At 37.7% G+C, this 27,462-nt stretch overlaps 1 protein-coding gene across 1 annotated transcript in view; it reads right to left on the bottom strand.

Moving 5' to 3' along the window:
* The window catches only part of DOK6 (docking protein 6), a 270,560-nt gene that overhangs the window by 133,003 nt on the left and 110,095 nt on the right, over positions 1-27,462 (bottom strand). The window contains exons 2-3 of the mRNA XM_080381166.1: positions 26,601-26,708; positions 3,388-3,502 (exon numbers count right to left, since the gene is read on the bottom strand). Coding sequence (XP_080237292.1) covers positions 3,388-3,502; positions 26,601-26,708 — 223 coding nt within the window. The remainder of the gene's footprint in view (positions 1-3,387; positions 3,503-26,600; positions 26,709-27,462) is intronic.

The following is a 27,462-nucleotide window of genomic DNA, read 5'->3' as shown; positions in this document are numbered from 1 at the left end:
AGATATCTGACACTTAAACAGCTCCATCTTCTCTGTAATCTCAGAACAGGTAGCTGTAGGGAGCACTAAGTCCCTCTGAAGCTGTTTCTTCTCCAGGCTGAACAGGCTCAGCTCTCAGTCCCTCTTCATATGTCATGTACTCCTGACCCTGACCCTTGGTGGTCCTCCACCAGGTTCCCTTCTATGTGTCAATATTCTGGTGCTGAGAGCACAAAACTGGACACATTACTCCAGATGTAGTCTTACAAGTACTGAATAGAAAGCAAGGATCTCTTGTGCCAGCTGTCAACACTCCTACTAATGCAGTCCAGGATACATTCAGTTTGTCAGCTAAGACCCCAAGGTCTTTTCTGCAGAGCTGCTTTCCAGACAGTTGGTCCTCAGTCTGCCTTGTTGCCCGGTATTACTCCAACCCAGAGGCAAGACCTTTGATTTGTTTGTGCTGAACTTCGTAAGTTCCTTTCAGCCCATTTCTCCATCCTGTCCAGGTCTCTCTGACAGCAGCCCTGCCTTCACAATTTGGGTCACCCCAATCTGGTGTCACCTGCCAGCTTGCTGAGAGTACTTTCCATCTCATCATCCAAGTTGTCAGTGAAGACATTGAATAGTACTGGTCCCAAGCACTGACCCCTGAGGGATCCACTACCTAACTGGCCACAGGCTGGCCTTTGCAAGCTTGGCTTTGCACCATTAATTACAACTCTTTCAGCCCAGCCTATTTTCTATCTACTTTAGTGTCTTTATCCATCCCATGGTCCCACCAATTTGAGGGCTATGGAGGAGGCTACGGGAAGCTGTCAAAGACTGTGAAAATCAAGGTATACAACAGCCACTGTCTGTCCCTTGACAAACACCTCGTCATACAAAGCATGACTTGCATGTGAAAAACATTCATTTTGTTCTTCATGTGTTTACATGTGATTTGCTCCAACAATGTTCTCAGGGACTGAGGTAAGGCTCACTAGCCTATAGCTATCTGGATCCTCCTTGTTATTCTTGATGATCTAGTTCTGCAGACTTGTGTATGATATGCAAGTGAGTGAAGTGATGCCTGACTGCCTTGCTTTACTGTGGGTACTACTTCACTCCCGCTAACTGCTAAGAGGCTTAGGGACCTGGAAGGCTTTAAGACAAGCCCTGCAAGTGAAAACCAAGGTATAACAAAAGCTATCAATACCTCAAACTTTCTCATGACCCTTGTCACTAGGTCCACTGCTCCACAGGGCAGTGGGCCCGCATTCACTTAGCCTTCCTTTTGCTGTTGATGTACTTTACAAAATCTTTTCTATCCTTCACTTCCCCAGCTAGTTTCAGCTCCAGCTGAGTTGGAGCTTTCCTGGCTCCATTCCTATATACATGGACAATACCTCTGCATCCCTTCGAAGTAGCCTGTCCCTGCTTCTGTGTGTTTCTCTTTTTGTGTGTGAGTTGAGACAGAAGCCCCATGTTCATCCATACTGGTCTTCTGTAATGCTTGTCTTCTGAAGAATGGGAAGGACGGTTCTTGTGCTCAGAGGATGATGTCCTTGAAAATTAGCTAGTTGTCCTGGGCCCCTTTGCCCTCCAAGGCAATTATGCACAGGATCCTGCCAAGCATGTCTCTGAACAGAGCATCTCCTGTCATCACATTATTGATCATCCATATCAAGAAACTGTCTTCAGTCTGTTCCAGAATCTGGATTGCTTGTGTCCAGTCATACTGGCCTTCCAGTAGATACTGTTGTGATTGAAGTCACCCGAGCATACCAATGCCTGGGACTGGGAGGCTTTTTCACCTGCCTTAAGAATGCTTCATTTGTCTTCTCTTCTTGATGAGAAGGTCTATAGCAGATACCTACTACAATATCACCTGTGTTGGTCTGCCCTTTGATCTCTGCCTGTAAGCTCTCCACTGGTTCACTTCACCCATGGCTCCATCCACTCAAAACACACCTTTGCACAGAGCATAATGTTAAGGTAGGGCAGCTTATACTGGCATCTTGTTAGTACTTTAAGATACTTGCATTTTGTATACACAACTGGGTTCAAGGTTAAGGAGTTGTATCATGTTTGTTGCAGAAGACAGGGATGAGTGGGCCAGACATGTTGAACTTTCTTAGGTTTTCCCCTTCTTTGGTGAAAGAATCCTGAAGTTATGACTTGATGTCACTCTTTTCAAATATACCTAACTATAGTAATTCTAGGGAAGGAATCTTTTCATTAGAGAAAAGATCTTTTCATTAGAGAAAAAGGGGAACGCACGTGTAGGCAAATAGAAAACTTTTCACAGAAATTATTTCAGTGCTGCTGAAATAAAATTAAAATATTTTATTTGTTTTTTAATCATATTGTAGAGTCATTTTTAATTCTACTTATAAGGAATTTAAGTCTTTAATGTGAACTACATATCTAATAATCTGTTAAACTGATCCAAGAAAGCCATAGATTTTATGTGTGTATTTTTAAATTTAAATGAATAAACAGAACTGTCAATCTGTCTTTCATGATGGGATGTACATATCAATGTTTGCAATACTTGATACAAAATCCACATAATTCATCACCTCACACTTTTAACCTCCTCCTCCACGTTTCTTGAATTTTGTTTCACTGTATTTAACTTAGATTGCACACCATGCAATGATTATATGATCATATTAAGATATAATTTTAAAATGCACAGTTTCAAATACATCCCTGAACAAACAGAAACTTTGCCATTAAAAAAATTCTCAGTCTTTGTAAAAAACATTTTTTTCATGTAAAATATACCCTAGGACACAGACATGTATAACTGCAGTTTCAAACAAGAAAACTACATTAATAGTGCAGTGTTCAGTGTCTCACACGTAACTACTTACGTGTCATCACACCCAAGTCTTGTTCCCAGCTTAACTCATTCATTATACCATGTAGCTGTTCAAACTGTAGACTGCTTGAATTCAGCTTTACAATATTCTGAGGTTTTAGCTGGTATTTACCTCTTATTTGCAATGGCATGGTAATTATTAGTTTAGTAAGTGCCTACAGCAAATCTTAGCAAAAAAAAAATAATGTTTCATATCTTGACTTAGTAAACCCCATAGATATTTTTTGCTCAGTTTTACAAGTTTAGCTGAAAATCTCCAGTCTTTAGACCATCTATGTGCAGCCAAAGGCAAGTAATGGAAGAAAGAGCTCTGTGACACCCCAACATCTCTTGAAGTATATTAAAAAAAAAAAAAAAAACCCTACCAAGACCCCCAAAACCTATACCCCAAACTCCAAAGTTCTTGTTTAGAACAACTTTTTTTTTTTTTTTTTTTTAACTAAGGATTTCTATCTGGTGCTTTAATTTAATTCATCTGAGCAAGACCTTGATGTGTAACTTCATCTCTTGAAGCCAGAGATGCAGTACCAATTGCTTACCTGACTCACACGCAAATGTCTTTGACGTCTCATCATGAAAGATAATTGCCACTGCATGCTTCTTTGTCTCTCGAGGCAATCTAGTTATGTTTTTGATATTGTGCAGCTCAGTTACCTTAAAATGAAGAAAAGTTATTTTAGGCCAGTGTATAAATAGTACAAAGAAAACTATTAACCATAACTACTCAATTTTTACTATAATGCTTTTTCCCCCCTAAGGTTATTTACATTTGTAAGATTTTTAACTGATAAAACCCACATAAATAAGTAGAGTTTAAAGGTGCAAAACTTTCTATAAAATGTAACGTATTAAAAAGTGAATGGTCTGATTCTCTAATGAATAACTTAGAAATATAGTTATTAGAATGACATCAAGACAGCCTTATGATTATTCTATAATATATTTTTCAATCTTTATATTTGTACATCTTTGATCCATTTCAGAATCTGCATCAAATACATAACCTAATGTAGGAACAACAGTGGTTTATTTGTTAAGGGAAGTAATTCAATTATCATGCCAATTAGTATCACTACATTTGTAAGGATAGATTTTCATCTGCCTTTAAAGTGTCATCCTCATAAGTACTCAAAATTTTATTTTCCAAATATTAGAAAAGCTTACCAACAAAAAAAAATATTCTTGTAGCCAGTTTACAGCATAAGCAATTCAATCTATCTTCCTTCGATGCAAGTAGATAACCACAATTAACACAAATGGAAGAAAATATGTTATTACAACCAGAGCTGGTAGCACAGCCTATCTTAAATTGCTTGACACTTCACATTATAAAATCTTTTTCTCAGTTTCTTGGAACTCTGGGCAAACTTTATCTGTTTATAGTTAGCTTTTCCAGGCAGGACATCTGCCTCAGGCAGAATTAATTTCTTAAAAATGTCATCCATATGAGTTTGGCCATCTCTGCCTAGGGAAAAAATGGACTGAATGTGGGTGGGGTTTTTGTTTTGTTTTGTGATCTTTATGCTCCTTGTGTACAGCTCCAGCATTCTTTTTCATATGCTGGAAAGAATGTTTTTTTGAGACAGATCTTATATGGTGCAGTGAAAAAATAGAACATGTTGGGGCAAAGACACTGCAAAAAAGATTGAGAGCAGATGAGCAGTAAGAGCCATCAAGAAGCCAGGGAAAGAAATTGAGACAAAACATGAAGTGCAACGTGTAGGTTCTGATTACAAACCTGAGACCAGAACTGAAGACTGCTGCTGTGGGGTTTCTCTTGACAGCCTTCAGCAAAACTCACTCCAGTTTGTCAACACCTTGGCTTGTAAAGGTGGGCCAAAACTGGCCGTGGTACTTTAGGTATGATCTAATCAGTGCTGAACAAAGTGGGATAATCACCCCCTGTATTGACTGGCCCTAATCCTGTTCATACAGCCCATGGAGCTGTTGGCCATCTTTGCTGGCTGAGGCATCAAGCCGCAGGGCCCTGCCCACAGGACTGCTCCCAGTCTGTCCATCTTGAGCTTGTGCCATCGCAGGGGCTTCTCCATGCTAGGCCCAGTGCCTGGCACTTGCCTTTACTCAGTTTCACAAGGTTCCAGTCAGCCTATTTCTCCAGCCTGTTCAGGTATCTGGAAGGTAGCCTGACTACTGAAAGGCTATCGTCTGATCCTTCCTAATTTGCTACCTGCACATTGGTAAGTGCATGACTCATTACCTCCTCCAGGTCCCTGATAACAATACTAAGCAAGACAGGTCCCAATACCGACCTCTGGGTAGGGTATGACCCATTAACCATGACTTTCTGGGTCTGACTAGCTGACCAACTTTTCACAGTCTAGACATCCAGCCACCAAGATGATAATGTTCCAACTTCGATATAAGAATATCGTGGCAGACAATGTCAAAAGCCTTGCTGAAGCTGAGTACTCAACAACATCCACTGGTTTCTCCTCATTCCAAATCACAGACGGCTATCAGTTTGGTCAGACATGATTTACCATTGGTAAATCCATGCTGCCTCTTCCCAATTACTACCTTCTCCCTCACATGCCCAGAAATATATTTTAAGAGGACTCACTCCATGGTTCTTCACATGGGCTGAAGGGAGCCTGCCAGACCTGTAGTTCCCCAGGTTGATCTTTTGGCCTTTTTTTTTGGACACAGGTGCAACATTTGTCTTGCCATTGGGTTCCTAATCCCTAACAATTTTAATTTTAGTCATGCGTTTTCAGGGTTTTGCAAAAAAATGTTTATTTCTCTCTTTTTTGCTTGGGGGAAAGAGAAGGGCTGAACACCACTGTCCCATGAAAGGAATGACTAAAATCTGTGTTAATTTTCCTTGATCTATGCACAATAAATGATCTAGTATGTCAAAGGGCTCCTATGGCTTACCCAAAGCACTGATCTCAAGGAGATCCCATAAAAGGAAAAAGAAAGCATCAGCAGGCAGAGGAGAGAACAGACTCTAAAATTCAAAATCTGAGGAAACAACATCAGATCCAGAAGTCATGACTGAATTCTGAAGACCCAGAAGGTCCAAAAGTAGGAAACAGAGAAGATGCGGATCTACTAGTCCTGCTAAATAAGAAGAGGATATAAGAACAAAAGATTTAAAAAGATTTGGGACACAAAAAAGTCCAGATTATTCTTGAAGAGAATTTATATATTTTTTTAATAATTTAAAGATGTACATAGCTTTCCTCTCAAAGGTTCAACAAGATAACTGGCAATGCAATATGAAAGGGAAAACAATAGGAAGAAAAAATCCCATGATTCTAACACAAGTAAATTAAACAGTGATATTTTTACATGTGTGTGCACGTGTGACTGCACATCATGCAGAAAAAAACCCCTTAAATCTTGTCATGTTAAAAAGTTTCTTTCTGGAACAGCATAAGAAAAGGAAATAGAAGTGCTCTGAAAAGTGACAACAGGGCGTATTAAGCCTCCTTCCAGTCTCTCTCAGACAGCAGAGATCTATTTTTTTTTAAACATTTGAGTGTTATGGGTTACTGAAAGATCCTGCAATGCTGATAAGTTTAATCATACATCTGAAAAACTTAAATTCCTGGCATCAAAGCTGCATAATTTTCACAGTAATTTTTGTTCAAAACCTAACTACAGAAAACTGAGTACGCATACCTAGCCATCTATAAAGATGATTTTATGGGTTCTCTTGTTGATCACTACATTAAGCCTGTTTTATTTAATATATTGACAGAACAGTTTGGGGTTTTTGTTTTTAGTGGTTTTTTTTTTTTTTTTAATGGAGGATTATTCACACACTTACGAATACTGTTAGCAGAAAATGAATAAAAAATAGAATTTCATTTTATTTGCTGCTGGTGGGAATTTAACATTGGAAAGAGACAAAGAAAACACTACCAAATTCTCACATGTTGCTTTTTGGTACCCATACGAGAGATCTGGTGGAACAAAATGCAAGGCAAGTGAAGAAAAACAGTCTCCCTGCAGGGAAAAAGGGGCTTTGTTTTAAACACACTTCAACTTTCCTTTGTCTCTGGAATCATACTGCCTCCCTAGACAGCAAAGAACTACTTGTAACTCCAATGTGACAAGCAAAGAGTTACATGAACTGCCTCTTCCAAACTCTCTGACTTTTACCATGTTTTTTTAAAGCAAGGTTTGTTGAGCCTTTCATGTTTTCACACAGAAGTTACATTCCTCTTGCGTACATTGTTCCACAAATACAGACCTATTTCAAAATATCATGAGATATTGTGAGATATCTCTTTTCTTGTCAACTTCTTCAATGGTTTAACGCAGGTAGCCAAAGTATTTCTGCCAGTTTAAAAAAGGAAGGAAGAGGAAGAGAAAGAGGAAGAGGAAGAGGAAGAGGAAGAGGAAGAGGAAGAGGAAGAGGAAGAGGAAGAGGAAGAGGAAGAGGAAGAGGAAACAAAACAAAATGAAAGAAAAACATTTGAAACAAAAATCCTATCTTTCCCCTTGAAATGCTTTGTTTTACAATCACTGAAGGTTTTCTTGGAACTAATACAGTTTTAGTCATAATATTCTGAGGATAAAGGGAATTTATAGAGATATTAGGAAAAAGAACTAATAGTACTGGGCAAATTAATAGGAAAAAGAAAGAGAAACTAACTGAGCTTTAGTTCTCAGTCTCATCATTGTATCTGAGAAAGCGTCAAATTACACAGAATCACAGAACAGTTGAGGTTGGAAGGGATCTTTGCAGGTCATGTGGCCCAAACCCCTGCTCAAGCAGGATCATCTAGAACGCATTGCCTGGGACCATGGGTGATGGCTTTTGAATACCTCCAAGGTGGGAGACTCGGTAAGCTTCTCCAGCAACCTCACAGTAAAAAAGTGTTTCCTGATGTTCAGGGGGAACCTCCTGTGTTTCAGTTTGTGCCCACTGCTTCTGGTCCTGTCAGTGGGCACCACTGGAAAGACCCTTCAGCTGTAGAGAATATACTTATTGATTAGTATATAATGAATGAGCCTTCTCATCTCCAGCTAAACAGTCTCAGCACTCTCAGCCTTTCCTCATCACAGGAGCGATTCTCCAGACCCCACATCATCTTTGTGACCCTTCACTTGGACTCTCTTCAGAATGTCCATGTCTCTCCTGTATTGGGAGCTCAGAACTGGACACAGCACTGCAGGTGCAGCCACACCAGTGCTGAGGGGAAGGATCACCTCCCCCAGCCTGCTGGCAACAGTCTTCCTAATGCAGCCCAACATACTGTTAGCTTTCTTTGCCACAAGAGCATGTTGCTGGCTTACGCAAACCAAACCATATATGAGTTGAAGAAGTAGTGCTAGTTTTATCTGTTGGGCAAGTCAACAGGTTGACAGAAAAAAACCCCATCAGTTAACATTTCAGAAACACGAGTTGAAGCTAACAATGAGAGGTGGCATATTATCAAATACAGATATGAATTTTTGCTTCCATGTTCGTTTTTTGAAATCGCACTGTATATTTCCCTCCACAATCAGAGCAGAAAGATAGAAGCAAGAGTAATGATGCTGTGAAAGTCTATCCTCCCACTGCTACACAAAATTGAAGTTAATCACATTCTGAGTTCTGGATTTAATGCCAATGAAGCATGAATCATTTCTCTACTCACTGAAATTTGAAATTAAAAAATAAACACCTGAGAGTTTCTATTATTTTATATGAAGGAAAAACGAACTTTGCTTTGGCAACCAGACTGCTTTATCTCAGTGATTTTTAAAATTGTGGTTAGAATTGCAAAAAATAAATAATTAAATTAATAACTCTTTTAAAGGGGGAAAAGCATCAAAGCCAATTAAAAGACAAAAAAAATCCTAAAGAAGTCGTAACTTACTTGAAATAATTTCAACCATCTCTTTGTAAACTTTAAGGTTTGAAAATTCATCAAAAATGAAAAGTCCCTTTTTTATAAGTAGTGCATTAGGTAAATCTACGTTTTTAAGCAAGGAATTTTATACCAAAACTTGCTCCCTGTGGTATCATAACAGACTTGTTGGCAAAATACAGTCTAGTTCATTGTTCATTGAAAATATTGCTGTTCTTCAAAACTGCAAAATAGTATTCTAGATCTACCTAGACCATTGGTAACCTTGTATCAGTAAGAAAAAAAGAATAAAGGGAAAATTTAATGTGCTATTACACATGTAAGAGTCTTACCTAGACTTTCCACAAAAAAAGATGAAAATATTCCCATTGTGGGATTACACTTTGCCCAAAACTTTGGTAATATTAAAAACAACCCAAACAAAAAAACCCCAAACATTGAAAATCAGTTCTCTTATTCCTGCCCACCCCACCCCACCAATTTGTATCCCTCTAAACAAAATAAACTTCAACAACAAACAAAATCCCTACTATTACTTGTTCAGTAAGTAATCATGCAAACATATTTATTGCCTACCCTTATCCTTTATGATTTCTTCCACTAAGCTAAACAGATCCTTTTGTATTAAGCTATGATAAAGTAGTTTATGACTTTTCACTAATGTTAGTATGTTAGCTTAGACTTTCTCTTTGCTACTAGACAGTGGTGCTACCATTTACTGTGATACTTCATATGATGCTGAGTGTGGTACCTGTTAGGGACTCTGCACCCAGACCATTTCTCAGTTCTCCTATTCCTTATCAATAATTCTTGCCTCCTAAGTCCATCACTCAGCAGCTGACACATTTCTTTTTTATTATTATTTATTTGGTTTCTTGACCTTTTCCTGAACCAGTCTCTAAAACCATTTTACTAATTTCTAGAATGACAGCTGAACATTGGTTGAAGAAAAGATATGGAACATTTACTTACCTTACATGTAACTAACTTCTCCTTACCAAGCTTTTTTTTTTTTCTTTTTTTTTTTTTTCCCCATACCTAAAAGTTGATTGTGGGGTTTTTTTTTTAATTATTTCTTGGGGGTTTTTTTGACATGCTATGTCAGAGACATTCAACTCCTTTACTTCTGATCAATATTTGACAAAAGGACATAACCCTGAAGGGTTACAAAGTAGGACAATTTCTAGGATTTCACTCCTGCAAATTTAAACTAGGCTAGGCTTGCACCAGGGTCTCAAGGCTACCCATTAGTGTTGGTTGCTGTAACTCATTTCCTCTCACAGTCAGGAATTTGGAACACCTCAAAGATGCCACATCAGCACAGCTGAAAAGACATGCACTTGATCTGCACATAATTTTTTGGGGTGAGTCTCAGATTGTTCACCAAAATCCAAAACTTCTTTACACAGGAACATCAAGCACTGAACAAGAATGCAAAAGTTAGGTTTCTGCTGCTGTTACTCATATATCTAGAGCACTTTACATCATCCAAATATTGCTTCAAGTAATGCAATGCACTTCCTTTCTTCCTCATTGTTTTTCTTTATCATAGTCTACAGGTAAGGCCAAAACTTAACTTTGTTTTCTGTTGGTATAACATCTCATCTAAAAAAAGGCACCACTTTCAGAGTTTCTACTTGCTTCCTTTAAGTACATGTTATACAGGAATAATCAAATCAGTAATCATCAACACCTTGTAAATGCCACATCTTGACAGATCAATCATAAAAAAAAGAAGAAAAAAGACAAGAAAAGAAAGACAAAAAAATAGGTATTTGCTATTCTGTATTATGACTGTATAAAAACGTTTCTGTATTTTTTGTCAGAAAATAAATAAATAAAATATAGAACAATGCATTAACCTTTAAAAGCAAAAGAAAAAGCTGGAAAAGACTCTTGTGAAGGAACTAACAGCTAATAAATCTCAAGTTATATGGTCAAAAAGATAAGAAGAGAACTCTTGCCCTCACTTAGAAAAATAAAATATTAAAAGGATCTTTGTTTCCTTGACGATTTTCCCTATCTTATGTCTTATGATGATGAGAGGTTCACAGGAACTTGAAGTCACCTTTCTGCACGAAGAGCCTAAATTTGATGCTAATACTAAATCGCTTCAGTTCTCCACTCCCCATCAGAATGCCCAAGCATTGCCTGATGCCAGGGAACTGAGATACAAGAAACAATAAAGGATTGGTCTATATTAGTTTTAGTGCATTTCTGTGTCAGCAGACTTGGAAAAGATCTGAAAAAACATCCTAATAGATTTCAGAAGTCTAACTCCACTTCTCCCTAGTGAAAACCATCATTTAATTTCAGTAAACTCATGCTGCAGATTCCTAGTAAATAACTGAAGTGCAGGAAAATTACTAATATAAGATAGTGTGCAGTGGCAGGTAGCAATAGCCCAAATCCAAGGAAGATACACAGGCATAGGCTGATGATGAAGGAAAGTATTCAGGATTGCTATATGGAAAATAAAACCTCTGAACAGCAGATGCAGCCTTTGAGATGGACCGCTACCTCTGGCTAGCTAGGAGATCAGGTAATAGGTTGCTAGTAACAAATTTCTAGTCTCTCTCTCCAAAAACACTTCAGCCCTTACCCGTCTTGACATTTCAGAACTGTCTCACTCTCCCAGTCTGAAGACTGGCAATAACAACTCATCCATGGTAAGAACTTATTTTAACATGGGAAAAACACACACATTTTTTTCTGTCTGGGTATCTGTGACCTGTGTTATAGCAACTCATACTCTGCTTTTTGAAAGTGCATTCGTTAAGAAGGTAAATTACCTAGGAAATAATTACAAGACCATACTTTCATTACAGATTCATAGAATCACAGAATGGCCAGGGTTGGAAGGGCTCTCTGGAGATCAGCCAGTCCAATCCCCTGCTAAAGCACGTTCACCCCAGCAGGTTGCACAGAGTCACATCCAGGTCTGTTCTGAATGTCTCCAGAGAAGAAGACTCTACACCCTCTCTGGGCAGCCTGTGCCAGTGCTCCATCAAAGGTAAGTAAGTTTTTTCCTCATATTCAGATGGAACTTCTTGCACTGCAGTTTGTGCCTGTTGCCCCTTCTCCTGTCATTGGGCACCATTGAAAAGAGCCTGACCCCATCCTCTTGACACCCACTCTCATGGGTATGCATTGATAAGATCCTCTCTCAGTCTTCTCCAGGCTAAACAGGCTCAGCTCTCTCAGGCTTTCCTCTGAAGGGAGATGTTCCAGTCCTCTCATCATCTTTGTACCCCTCTGCTGGACCCTCTCCAGTAGTTCCCTGTCTCTCTCGAACTGGGGAGCCCAGCACTGGACACAGCACTCCAGATGCAGCCTCACCAGGGCAGAGCAGAGGGGCAGGATCACCTCCCTCCACCTGCTGGCCACACTCCTCCTAATGCACCCCAGGATCCCTTTGCCCTTCTTGGCCACTAAGGCACACTGCTGGCCCATGAGCAACTTGGTGTCCACCAGCACTCCCAGATCCTTCTCCACAGAGCTGCCTTGCAGCAGGTCAGCCCCAGCCTGTGCTGGTGCAGGGGGTTGTTCCTCCCCAGGTGCAGGACTTTACATTTGCCCCTGTTGAACTTCATTATTAGGTTCCTCTCTGCCCAGCTCTCCAGCCTGTCTCTTTTCTTTTTTTTTTTTTTTTTTTTTTTTTTGGCATCTTATTTATATTCTTAGATGTAAAAGGTTAGTAAATTACAAAATACACTTAATTTAAATAAAGGCTCAGATTAAATGTGTTCCATTGCTTCTTAACGGTCAACTTAATTTGACATTTTTCTGATTGCTTTCTTTGGAACTATATTTAATTCTCTCAAAGACAGAGGATTTTAGGATCAATTCACTACACTTTCTCTTGAACCCATCATATTTCACCACTGACCTACACTTGACATTGCTTATAGTACTAAAAATCTGTTCTAGCCAGGGAGCTGAACATCTAGGACCCGCACTATCCACTTTTGTGTTACATGGACATGTAAAGACTACATATATTTATATAATACTTCTAGGGATCTGCTGCTTAAATTGTATGTTTAAATAGATTGGCTAACTCTTCCACAATTATAGAAATATTACTTCCAAATCACATATTACATCTGCTTCACTACAAAAAATATAATTCCACAGTAAAGAAGAAAGAAGGTCCAGAAAAGATTAAAACCACAAAAAAATCATGCATGAAATCTTACGTGCTCCATTCTAGGTTATATCCCATTTGAATTCTTCCAAATGCATGCCTCCCATATGAAATTGAGAGGGAAACGGTTCTGTGATTCTATCTACTGAATGCTAATTCCACTATGCAGAGTCCTGGAAATTACATGGGCAGAGGAAAAGGTGTGAATTTACATAAATAGTTTTCTGTTTTGCATTGCACACTACCTTCCTGTTATTTAATTTATATCTAGCAAAAATAGAAGCAGACGAGAGTGCTACAAAATGTAATTGTTCATCCTCTTATTTCTTAATAACGGCCCACATACTACCATCTGTTGTGTAATAACATGTAAGCAGCAAAGTAACAGAGGAAAAGCCAACAGAGTGACGAGAAGCAGGGGCTCTAGTAAGTGATGCCCAGACAGTAGAGAACTACATTAACCAGAAACAGCATGACAACAAGACACTGATCTAAGAAGCAAAAGCTATGTTAATTATCATAGCAAGAAAAGGGTAAAGGAGGAATCAATATGCTAACATTGTTCTGAATGCTGTATGCCAGTCTACAAAAGGAGAAAAGGAGATGCTGGCCCATTGCAGATGAAAGAACTATAAAGAGGAGTATCTCAGAGGCAAAACATCTTTCAGCTAAGGTTTCAGTCACCCCATCTGCAGTAGGCAATGGCTCCTTTTACATGGTTAAATCCAATTACCACAGAGTAGAAGTTTTATTAGTTTTAGACAGAGTTGGACATGACTTTGGTTTTTTAAAAAAGGCAGTGTGCTTCTTGGAAAGCATAAAGACCTTTGGGACTGGGTAATGGCTGTATTAGCAGAAGCACAGCAAGTACATCAAGGGAAGTGACTTTACTCAGTGCTCATGATATCACATCTACAATACTGTGTCCAGTTTCAGGACCCCAATGCAATTAATAAACTAGAGTGAGCTCAGTAAAGAGCTTCCAGGACAGCCAGAGTTGGACCAGTGGGGAGAGGCTGAGGGATAGTGGTTGCTCCAGCCTGCATCAGTGATGGCTTTAGGAGCACCTAGCACCAGCTCCCCAGTGCCTGCAGGTTGGTTATCAAGGAGACAGGGACAGGGTTCTCACAGCTGTGCCTGGTGGGAGGAAGAGGGACAAAGGGCATAAACTGAGACAGGAAATGTTCAGATTGCATATGAGAAGAAATGTTTTCACCATGAAGAGAGCCCAGCAGTGGGACTTGCTGCTCAGAGAGGCTCTGTGGTCTCGGTCCCTGGAGGTTTTCAAGACCCAGCTGGACAAATCCCTGAGCAACCATGTCTGATCTCAGAACTGGCTCTGCTGTGAGCAGGAGCTGGAGAAATGATCTCTTCAGGTCCATTAACATATGAATTAAAGTGTGAGTCTAAGAAAGGGATGCTAACAGATCTGTAAGGCTATTTGGACCTTTATGGGTTCGGGCAAACCCATATGGGATTAGGCATTCAAAGTATTTAAGATGAAACACATTTTCCTGACTTCAGCAGATTCCGCACAAGAACAGCACATGAAAATCAACAATAGGACCAGGGGATGCAAGAGACTGAAAAACAAGACGAAGTAAAAATGTATTAAGGGGCAGAAGAAAAAGAAAACCTATTTCATGAAAGAACAGCAAAACCTAAACCACAAGATTACAAGAGGCACATAATAAGGGAGAAGAGAAATCCCAAGATCAGAAAGGTGAAAGAACAGATCAGATAAAAGTAAAACCAATTCACAAAGAAAACAGAAGAGTTTTCCCCATCCCTGCATGTGGATTTATCCTTGGAAGATGAGTTGTTACACTAACAACATCTTCCAGGAATTTTGCCAAGGAGTGGCATATCAATCTCCACATTATGCATCTGGGGCAGGTCTCCAGCTGCTATTTCAGACGAATAAATGTTTAAGAAACTGTTACCAAGTAAATGTTCATTCCTGTAAGCACTAAATGGAAACAACACTTTTAACAGCAGTAAGAATATTATCTGTTAACTGAAAAAGTAGATAATAATAATAAAAAAAAAAAGACTGAAATAATATATATATTAAAACCAAATCAGGCTAAGTATAAGCCAGTGATTTCAGGGCAAGAAAGTGAAGTCTGATGGAAGGAACTATGCATAGGTCTGATAGCAGAGGGATAATGAATAATTTCCTCTTGCCCTCCAGATAAAAGTGAGATTTTATAAAAAAAGAAAAAGTTTATAAATTTTTCAGATTTTTTTTGAGAATGTAGGTGACATTATGACTAACTGAGTACCCAGATTTGTGCTGTAACCTAACTGACCACTTACCATATAAGCAGATACAAACTCTACTTTGTCGCAATGAAATCTAAAAAAATTAAGGATGGAAACCAAACTTAGTTGAGTAGCTTCTGTTATGCCACTTTAAATACTATATTGTTTCACAGTGTTTGTAAATCAAACCTACCAGGGCAGAATAAGCATATTAAGTCATACCAGCTACCTTTAATAGGCAAAGAAGTAGGGGTTTTGCCAAGCTAAATTACTTTACTTTCTCTCAAACTGCACAGCTGTAGTACTGCCAGAACTGCTGCCTAATGCATAAAATCAGTCAACCTACTAGGATTATTCTAGTTTTGGCTGGTAGCCTCATGTTTTAAAGCAACACTTTAAATCTGATCAGTTCATGTCTATGTGGACCTCTTCCCTTAACGAACATTTTAATTGAATTTTTAAATGCATACTGATAAAGAAATACCTTCACACTTTAAAGAGTATTATTATAGACAGTCATTTGTGATATCAAAATCCCAGTTCTCCCCAATCCCATTTCCTTACTCTTATAAAGAACTTTATAAATATGTTTTCCAATCTGACCTTTTATTTTAATGTGCAAACTGAATTCCAGTCTTCTGTGTTAGTATAGCATTAAAAAAGGAAAAAAACCCCAGCCTTCTGTAAAAGAGAGTGTTGACAAAATTTAAAATAACTAATGCCTTAATACTAGAAGAACACTCTAATTTGAAACCCAGGTTCATACCTAAAAAATAACATCACACTAGAAAGACGGCAGAGAGGGAAGATGATTCACAACTGAAATAAAATAGGTTTCCCCATTATCCAAATTTTAGCTACAATTAAAAAAAAAAGATATTTTAAATACCAAACTTCCTGCTAGAGTTACTAGGTAGCCAAACAGTAGCACTGTGCTTATGCCTGAGAAGTAAAATGGGCATTTCATTACTGTAGTTTTATTATCCAGGTAGAGTAATAAGACAATACTTCACAATGAACATGTAAATGAATTAGATCATTATATGAGTTTTAATAGCCTTATGAGGCTACTAAAATATACTGGACAGTTAGAAACTGTTTCAATTTTTAAGAGTTTTCACTTTTAAGATTCTCAAAGTACATGACTATGCCCAGATCTCTTCTAGTTACGGCCCAAAGGTATTGTTTAATTAAAAATAATATGTTATTGGTCTTTGAGTAAAAAGAAAAGGAGAAATGTACTTTTTCAAAATCTCCTCTAAATTTTCCTCTTGGTTTACTTAAATTGACTGACCTGTAATAATTCCCGAACTCATCTTTTTAGATAGCTTAATTAAATATTAACACAGATTACATTTGAAAACACATTACAAGCAAAGACATGCTTAGAAAATATACCTTTGTTGGACCCAGTGAGTGGTAGTTATATAATTCTTCCTGCTAAACTGCTAGGTATAACCCTCACTATGATATCTCCCACTGCACTGACAAACTGGGTCAAGAGCATTAGAGGATACAAGTAATTGTAGGTTTTCAATGCACATTTTGGCTGTATCTATACTATACATTGTGGCAGTGACTGAGTCCAAGATGTAACTCTCCTTCCTGTCCCTTTCAAACTGTGAAAGCCTTCAGCTTGGGCCGTAGCACCCTTTAGTCAGATCTTGAAACTATGGGGAAGCCTTGGGTCAAAATTAGGTGAGAAAGGTTGGTTTACTTCCATTGTAGCACTCATGGGGGAAAAAATAATTCACAGTTGAGAGAAATCTCATGATGCAGGTTTTAAGGAACTCTCAGATGCTGGGTATCTGCTGAACTATCAAGAGCTATATTCAGAAAAAGAGGAATGACATTAGCCAGGAAAGAAGTGACAGAATTATCTTTGCTCTCCCTGTTCCCGGCTCTTCTCACTTGATGCCAAAAGGTGAGAAAGCCACACACTCAGGACTCAGATGGTGGCTCTGTCCCATAGCTGGCTGTCGACATCCGCAAGGGGTCCAGGCCCATGCATGTACATATACAAGCACAATCACAGAGATACCCGCTAGCCTAATTTTGTTTTGTTTTTAGAAAGGATTAAAACAATAAATAAAAACCCACCATAAAAATAGTATGATTTAGAAAAACTTTTTCTCCACTGATTTTTAAAGGGTGTAAATATGCCTCAGTGCCTTTAAAATAATCCCCATCCCAATCCAACAATGCCAAAACTGGCATTTTGATGCTGTTCCTAAACAAAAATGTATATATTAAAGTAATTTCAGATATTCTGAAGGAAGTATTAATAACACCAGAATACCTGTGAGATTCTTGATGCTCATCAGAAAGATGCATCAACAAGATGAAAAAACTACCAGACAGAGAAAGAAAATACATGAGTTTAAATTAACCTAAACTCAGCACATGCCTGTACGTGTGTGCGTATGCATACACTCAAAGTGGTCCAGAATTCTTCGGGGGGGGGGGGGGGGTGGTAAGCAAAAGAGAGAAAATGCAACAGAGAGAACCTGAAGAAAAAAAAAAAAAGAATAAAAAAAGTTACAAGAGTGCAGTAATTTGAAAAAGAAGAAAAAGACGGATTCTGAACAGAAATGTATCCCTTCTTTTAGGACTGTTTAAAAAGAGATAGTTTTAATTTTTTTACATACTTTTTGAAATGTTTTTACTTTATTTGGTTTAAAATTAACTGAAATTTGTTAGCTGATAATTTGAAAATTCTTTTAGCTTAATTATCATTGGGGATAAATTAATTTTGAATATCTAGTATGACAATTACATACAGCTACATTTCCAACTCTTAATGCATTTTTAATAACCTTCATCAGCCAGTGATTTGAATTTCAAATTTCCTGCTATGAAGAAGTAAAAATTAGATAGTTTTATGCCAATTTTCATAATAAATTGCTCTTTATTTATGCTGCAAAGCCTCTCTTGCTATAAGCAAATCAAAACCTTAAATGAAGCTTAGTACTCCTAAGACTTATTAAATTTCATCTGCCTTTATTAACAGAAAGTAAATTACAGTGACAAACCTGTCTGCCCTCTCTCATACACCAGAACCTGATGTTTGTACCTGTTTGCTTCCTTTTATAGCTATTGCACAAGGGATCATGCCTCTTCCCATTTCCATATCAAAATGGTAAACATTCCCTGATAACACTGACACATAATTCAGAGTAGCTTCAAGGGAAAATGCTGTCATTAAGAAAAAAAAAAAAATGCTCACATAACATTTCTTTACTAGTGTTATAAAAAGCAGGCTAGATAATTAGTTTTTTACTTTCATCATGAACTCTTATTATTTATGTAGCATACCTACTTTCTACACTTGAATAGTAAAAATAGACACACACAATATTGGAAAAATTTTAGTGCAGAGTCAAGCGCTGAAGACTAGGAAAGTACGACTTAAATACTACTTTACTAGTTTTATAGGTCTAGTCCACCATTTTTCTGTTGTTTGTAGGGCAGTGGGCCCCACTAGGTCTGATCTATGGCATTCCTACTCTGTATGTTATGACAAATAAATACCTTTAACTGTATTGGCACCTCTTCTATATATATTATACACATTGTCTTAATTATAAGATAGTATTTGATTTTTCATAATTATTTTTCACCTCAGTCAGAATAAATGACAAATACTATTCTGTTTAAATAGAGGCTTTATAAATTCTGTTTGACTCCCATAACTTCATACTGTTTTTCTGACTTAATGGAATAAAGATCACACCTTGGTTTCTCTCAGGGTTCTTCTATAATAATCATCACAGAAGTATATTTCACACAGATAGTTTCACAAATATTAATTTCCTTTCACACCTTCCTCACTTCTCAGACATGTTGGTTATATTGACAAGGAAGGAGCAAAGACATTTTTAGTGAAAATAAATGAAAGTAAAAAATATGTCCTTTAAACTTTTGATCTGGATTTGAGATATCCAGGATTCAGCTTTTCAACAATGCCTGCATTAAAAAGGGGAGCTTAGTGCAAATCTCCACAGCACAACCCAGCTGTATTATATCATAGCTCAACCATTTCTTCATAATGTCCCCCTAAGGACCAGTGGAGACCTGCTTCAGAGACCTTATCTCCCATCTCTCTTCTTGTAAGTACCTATCAACTAGCTTCATCTGGGTACATGGTATTGAAACCCTCACTTCCAAACACAGGGTCTTCTCATTTTAGAACTTGCCACTCCTGGGAAATGTCTGAGAAGTGCACATCTCCCAGCTGCTGAAATAAATGAGGTACTGTTATTAAAGAGCAATTTGTTTTGGTGCAAAAATCTGAACAATCCCTCTTGCTTTCTCTTAATGTGCATCTGTCCTGCTGCACTGGTTCTTTTTGCCCCAGATATAACTGAGCTGGACACAAACTATGTCCATACTCTTTGCTTCTTTGTCCACCTCCCTCTCATTGTCAGACTTTTTTTTCTGCACTAGTCTCCTTGGCTTTGTGCAAAGTCAGTTAAAACAGATTTATTAACCTTTAGTAATACACACCTTCTTCCCCATTTCCCCAACCCATTCTTCCCTTTAGCATTTCTTACACCAATTCTTTGAACAGCCAGTTTTCCATCTGCCAGAAGCTCTTAGTGTTTCTCCCAGATATCTAATAGAGAAGGTGCTCTCATAGAGTGCAAGAGCATTTATTCCTTTATTTTTCTCCCACAGTCTAAACATTTAGTCTGTTTCTTCTTTAAGTTTTAATTACACAATTTTCTTTTCCATGTTACCTAGGTGCCAGAGGATATAAATACAGAGAATGGCTTCATGATCTCATCTCAAACATCTGACCCCATATTAGTCTTCACAAATGACAAGTAGCTATTAAAGTGAATGTCAGACTTTGGCCCCGAAAGAATTGGAGGGAACATATTTCATTACTCAAGAGAGAAAATTATCTGAATTTCCATCATAATCGAAGCTTTACAGATGACATGAGACATTTTAGCTGTCAGAGTCAGAAGTGTTTCTAACGAATATGCACAAACTACAGGTTTGCAAAGGCTTTGAACTTTGCCAAAACATGGCTACAGTTTCATGGCAAAGACAGAATATGCATAACTGACACATGGACTATGCTGTTCTCTACTGTAAAGCAGTAACACTACAGCAGTTCAAAGGAAAGCTCTCTTGAGACTGTTTTAAGAGAGACTAGGAAGATGAAGCATATTTTTTCCATCACTAGAACTAACTGAAATATACTCAGGAGAGGGCAAGACCAGGCTGACAGAATACATGAAGCACAAGGATACATCAAGAGCTTGTAGCAACTTTAATGGCACATACTTCATAGTTCACAGAAAAGTCTAGGTTGGAAAGGACTGCTGGAGATCATCTAGTCCAACCTTGAAAGCAGGGCCTTTGATTAGGTTACACAGTGCCCTGCCAAGCTAGGTCTTAAGAATTTCCAGCAAGAAAATACTGACCTGTCTGATCAGCTTGCTCTGATGTTCAGTTGTTCCCATGGCTATTTTTTTTTCCTCCTTATATCCAGCTAATTTGCCCTGAAGCAACCTCTGCCCATTGCCTCTTGTCCTGTCCCTGACCATCCTTGAGAAGATAGCACCTCTGTTTGTCACTTCAGCCACCTCATCAGAACTGGAAGACTGATTAGATTCCCCCAGGCCTTTTCTCTTCACTAGTGCAAGCCCAGTTCCTTGAGCTTCTCCTTGTGTGTCAGGGTCTCCAAACTCCAGTTTCCTGACTGGCTTTTGCTGGACCCTCTCCATTTTTTCCATGTCTCTCTTAAATAGAGTAGTGAGGGGACCAGTATCCTAGGTATGGCTTAGTAAGCACTCAGTAGGGAGGAGCCTTCATAGTTCAGAGACCTCAGTCTGATGTCCATTCTCTTGCTGAGGCAGCCCAGGACACGGTTTGCCTTCATTGTTGCCAGGGCACATGGCTGGCTCAGGCTCAGCTCATTGCCAAGCAGGACCCTTGGGGCCTTTTCAGCAGAGCTGCCCTCCAGCTGCTCAGTCCCCAACCTCTTCTTCTGTTTTGGTTATTAGGTGTTCATGTTTATCTTTATAGAAGTTGTGGAGCCTCCATCCCTGAAGATATTCAAAACCCAACTAGACATGGACATAAGCAATGTGACCTGACTGATGTTGCTTCAAGCAGGAGATTGAACTGGATGGACTCCAGGAGGCCCTTTCAACCTGAATTGTTCTATGCAGCAATGACATTTCGGGAGTTTTATATTATATTTTTTTTTCTCCTTTTTTTCCCCCCTCTTGCTGAAATGTTTGAATATTCCTCTCTTATCCAATAATAATTTTTAAAGTAAAAGTTCGGTCTTCAAGTTTAACACTTAATATAATGGAAATACAGGCTTGTATTTAAACAGCTGATTTTTAAGAATGGAGGTGTCCTTTTTGCTGCAAAATTGTGCACTCACTGAAGTACTACTATGAATTTACTGTAATAAGTGTACATGAACTTTCATATAGGAACCACCACTAACATGTCTGGGAGTTGCTTTTTAACCAGTAGAGACTAAGAGATTATCTTTATTTTTCCCACCACTTATTCCATCCTTGATACTTAAGTTGCAGCCACTGCTGCCACTGCTGAGGAATTCAAAGCCACCCATTGACATCACTTCTTTATTTACCCTGTAAATTAACACTTCTAATTAATTCTCTGTGCCTTCAAGCTTTAGAAAAAGGAGTAGAGTCCTACACAGGAAGAGACTCATAGGGTCATTTAAGCATTCTAGGTCCATGCTTGTAAGAGCTCAAAGTTCTGTCAGCAAGCTCAGCTTGTAGATTTCTTCCCTACTTGGCTAAGGAAAGAAGATGTTATTGCCATAATACAATCTCTGTTGAAAGAAATTTTATTGGTTTGCATGCTGCCCTTTGATGTGCTCAGACTCTATTAACAGCTTTATTAGCAGCACAGCTTCAATTATTCCTGCAATTTGCTTTTTGGTGCATAGAATGCTTACTTTGAACAATTACTTTGTTCAAATACTTCTATATTTTAAGAGGGATCTGATAATTACTGCAAATCTTATTGTTTGGTGTACAGAACTGAGTAATTTTACTAACAGTTATTCATTTAAATAGCGTTCATTTTAATCTCATCAGCTGAGTAATAGCTGCCCATGAAAACAATGTTCTTTGTAACCTTCCCATGCCAACTGGATGATTTTGCTAGGAGACAAAGTATTACTTGAAAGTGCTGTAAACAAATATTTGAAGAGAATTGCATGTCAAAATTGGGAAAAATAAGGATATAGTTTTCAGGAAAATTTGGTTATCTCTGCTTTTGAAGGCTCAGCAAAATAAGGGTGTAAAAACTACACAAAGTGCATTTGGGCATGTCTTTCAATAACTGTTAAATTATTGATTCTTTGCAGATAAAATTTTGCAAAATATTATTCAAAACTACCATTATGACACATGGACACACAATTCACTGGGCCCCTAAGAGAATACTATATTGAGATCACTATTTTGAAATATTCTGAAAGAAGTTCTGGGCAGTAAAATATGACCACACTTCTAAAGAACAAGGATAAGGGGAGAAGAGGGAAATGGTCTAAAATTTGGGATTCTTTTCAAAGTAAAAATCTTGCATCTGTGAATTTGACTGAATCTTCACAAGGTATTCATATTTAGCTTTTGTCTAATGTGAATTCTTGAGTGAATTTAACCAAAAAAATAAAGACTTATCAAGGAAATTTAGATAACAAAAACCCCTAACAAACAGTGAAAGCAGAATGGTCAACACAGCAGAACCAGACAGGTTTGAATTTGAGATATTGAAAAACAAAAGCTATAAACATTTTTTTTTTAAAGGCAAGTAAGTGGAATTCAAATAATATTCAAATTTGGTTGCAAATCAGGTATTACATTTTATCACAAAAAAGGCAACTGAGGCCTAACAATAACATTTTGATAGATGTTCAACCAACTTTCTTGTGAGAACGGTTTTGCATCTGAGAAGTAATGCAATATCATGAGTAACAACAGCAGCATCCCAGATTATAGATGCCCATATGGAGACTTGCATAAATTCTGATTTGTAGTGAACATGAGCCACACAAGAGGCAGAAGTACTCCACAATAAAGCAGGACTCTTGGACTAAACTGGAATAAACTGCAGGCTAGTTCACATTTCTTTAGCAATAAGAATCTGTATTTATACAACCTGGCAGTGGCCAGAGAACACCAAGGAAAAAAAAAACAATAACCGAGAGGTGACTGAGCAAGTAGAAACAATCAAAGAGAAGTTCTTATAAGGATTATGATAATGCTACCATAAGGAAATATTTTTATTTTTTATTTTAGAGTTGTAATTACATTTGAGAATAGTATGAGCTAGCACATAGATGACTGTTGCAAAATTTAGTGTTTTTCAAAATTATCAGGAATTGACTTATCCTGAAATATTTTGAAGTGAATAACCACTTCATCGTTTAAGGCCATCTCAATTAAAAACTAGCAACTGTGCTGTAGAAAAGGAAATATCTTATTGTTCCTGCATACTGAGTTTTTAAGCACAAAAAGATCCTGTCCCATCCTTCCTGTTACAAAACAGGACTATGAGCACAGCACAGAAACTCTAGGTGTGTGCCTGTGTGCACATGAGCACAGGAGATCTTATGGCCAAGAACTGTTCAAGAAACTGTTGCAGCTGATATAAGAACTTGCCATAAATCTGGGAATACGTCACATAAATCACCATTTTCTGAAACTAGTGTTTAGCATTCCACAAGTTTCTTCAGGGCAATCAAGCAATGAAAAAAAAAAAAAAAAAGTGTAATGTATCTCCCCTTGTGTGGCCCTGGCCACAAATTTAATTTAGTAGATTATAGTTAAAAGGCTACTACTATTCTTTTCCTTGATTATTATTTATTTTTGTGGACACATATTATATAACATGCTTAAGACCATCTGTTCCATATATATTTTTGACTTTCAGAAAGCATTGCTAAAATGTTGTGCTATTTATTTTATTGTGCACTTGCAGTTTTAGACAAAGCACATCAAAATCAAACATTGTAACAGGAAAAAAAAATCTTTAAATCTTATCCTACTTTAATCTTGCTAACTTAAAACTCAAAACCTTAGAGACAGCTGTTGTTGACACAATCTTAACAGAACAGTCTTTCATATTGGAGGGATTAAATCAGTAAGTCTTGAGCCAGACATCACCTATTTATTTATTTGAAGGCTAAGCATGCCAGCATTGACAGATCCAAACTTCTCTTGCTCCAAGACAGCTATATCTTATCAGGGACAAACCCATCTCACAACAGCTTCACTTCACGAGAAGGCTATTTACCTTAGAGTAAGAGAAGCATGCATTAATGGAACTGGAGATTTTACAAGGAATGTGAAAATCCACATCTTCTGGTTCCCATGTTGGAGTTTATGGACTACTATTAGTAATTCAGCTATGCTATCCTTCTCTTTGGGATCCTGAATGAGTACGTTCTTTATATTTTGCTACTGACCATTCTGTGTAACTGAGGTTGAGGTATCTGATCAGGTTTACGATACAGAGACATCTCTGCAGAATCCTCCCTCGCATACCCACATCGGAGCATACCAGTTTCCTCTACAGTAGACCTCAATGCAAATGTGCTCATTTCTACCCTCTTTCTTGCATGTGTCCCTTATACTCTGGGGTCTTTGGCAAGCTTTTTGATGCTGAGGGCTCAGAGTCTGTATTTATAACTGGTCTTAACTCTTCTGGTTAGTTGCTCATCAAGCTTGACTTTGCTCTTTCTAATTCTGCTTTAACAATTAATTGGCCAACTGTGTAACACCTTCTAGTTTATTTGGATACACTTCAGGTTTTGAAGCTTGATCTCTCATTTCTAGTAACCTTCATGATGCTACTTAGCCATGTTGGCTTCCTGTAATGCTCCCGGCAAGTCTTTCCTAGTGGGTAACAAGTACTACTACTGCCTGAGCAGTATGTCTTCGAAGCCTAAAAGAATTTCACTTTTTACACACACCTTTTATCTTCTTTTACAGAAATGAGAAAGCTTGTTATTTATGCTGTCTTTTAAGTCGGCAGAACTGTGGTGTCTGGTTTTGGCCTTTTCTGAATAGTGTAGGAACAGCTACCAAGAATGTACCCAGCCCAGGGACAGGTGCAGAGCTATTGCCACTTTATGCCCTCTTCGGAGGGAGCACTGGGAGCAAACACAGCAGTTCTGCACAACCTACAATGAATGTTCAAGTGAAAACAGTACAGCTAAGCTGTATCTTACCTGTCCTTATCTTGACCCATGAGCCTTTTAATATATTTTCTCTCCCCTGTCCAGCTGACGAGGGGAGGGACAGAGTGGCTTTGGTGTACAGACAGGGTCAACCCCCCACAGCTATCTGCCCAAACCATCCAATTAATTCTTTTAAAGACCCATCATTAGGTTACATTTGGAAAATCAATCTGTTTTGAAACTTATGTCTAACAGAAGAATCAGTTTTGCTTAAGGTGGACCTCCTACACATTGGAGCAAACATTGTCATTGCGCTACATCAGTGGAAGTGCCAATAGTCTAGTACACATCAGTTCTAAACTTCGATAACAATGTAAGATCAGAAGTTGTATTTTTGGCAATATGAAATTACCTGGGCTCTTTTTCCGAGAAAATATTAACAGGATAATTGCATGCTATTTATTACATATACATTTTTTCTTTCAAAGATACTAAGAGGTTACTGGAACTTAAAGGCTAATTTGTAATTTTATGGTAAAGAGCATTAGACCTGCCTTCAAGAGACCAAGACTTACATCCACACTCTTTCACTGTTTGCCATGTGACCTTGGTTAAGTCATCTTTGTGTTTCAACTTGCTAGTTTTAATGTAATATCTAACATTGATATGACATAAAGCTAAAGGTGACTTGATAGAAGACAACAGCGCAAGCAGAGAGCCCTGCCCTACTTCAGGATTAGCTAACTTGAAGACTACTGATTGACCTGGGGAGCCGATAATAGTAACTTACAAGACAGAAAGCAAAAAACATACTTGAATATCTTGTTTTCCATCACAGAAGTGATAGTGACAGAGTAAGCAGGGAGAATATCATTAAGTGAATCCTGAATTTTTACCCTTATAAATCCTTGATGCTGACAGAGCTTGTATATCTTGAAGAGTTCTGGGAAAAATGTTACATATTCAGCCAGTTTCACCATTACAACTGAGGCATTTAGCATTTTCAGAATCTGGTCAATACTTAGTTAAATAACTAATGGTTAAACATTTGATTAAGCAGCCAATTTTACACATTTCCAAACCACTAATGTTTAAAGAAAAAAAAACACTCTGTCACTTCACACACACTGGAGGTTTTGTGCTCATCTAGAAAAAACAGTGTAATATCTCACCTGCATGCTAGAATTTACAGACATTTTACTGTGCTTTTAGTGTCAAGATCAGATTTTCTTCCCAATACTCACTGCATTGTTTACAAACTAGACATATCAAAACCACACTCTTCCCAAGTCAGGCAATGCTTCAGATCATGAGAAAGGTATGCCTTACCTTGTGAAAGTTTCTGAAATATGCTGCCTTCTCATCTGGAAATTTTTCTAGCCTCCTGGGTCCTTTACTGGAAGCCTTCTTGAAAACCAACCAACAACGCCTGAAAATCTGCAAACAAAATAAATTGATTACATTATCTTTTCTTTAGAAGTGGACAGTATTGCAAATGTATCCAGTTACATAATTGACTGGTAGAAATTTTAAAATGGCAACACTTTATTTTAAAAGACTGAATAATTCAGATTACATCAATTATTTCTGCACAAGTAATGCCAATTCATCAATTTATATATACTGATTGTCAGTCCTGTGAAGACTTTTTTTGTTTCAATTACTTTTATACATGCTAAATTTGATGATTCATGGTATGTACGTAAATCCATGAACTTTGAATATGAAAAGAATTATAAAGTTTTCATCAAAGAAAGTACTTTCAATAATCCATGCATTTCTAGCATTCATATTTATATTCCATTTCTAGGAGAGTATTGATAATACTCAGAAACATTCATTGCAGGTTTTAACAGAACACAGTAATCAGCAGTTAATATAAGCTTTTATGCACAGAAAAGAAACCACAAGGTTGAAATAAACACCAATGTGACCACTACTGGACAAAAACATCTAGTTCTCTCACTGAGTTCAATAACAAACTTTCTAAAAAAAACCTATGCAGATTATTAAAGTTTGGGAACATGTAATGAAAAATAAAATCCTCCAGAAAGTGCAAACCAAACAATATTATCCTCATCTTTAAATGAGAAACACACTAAATTTTGTTTAAAATGCATTTTTAAGCAACAAGGGTACTTTATTAGACTATATACTAAGCACTCTGATGGTATTGTCTTAACCAGAAGTT

This window comes from Falco punctatus (assembly GCF_963210335.1).
Source record: "Falco punctatus genome assembly, chromosome: 3".
NCBI lineage: Eukaryota > Metazoa > Chordata > Aves > Falconiformes > Falconidae > Falco > Falco punctatus.
This window is presented reverse-complemented; position numbering and strand designations above follow the sequence as displayed.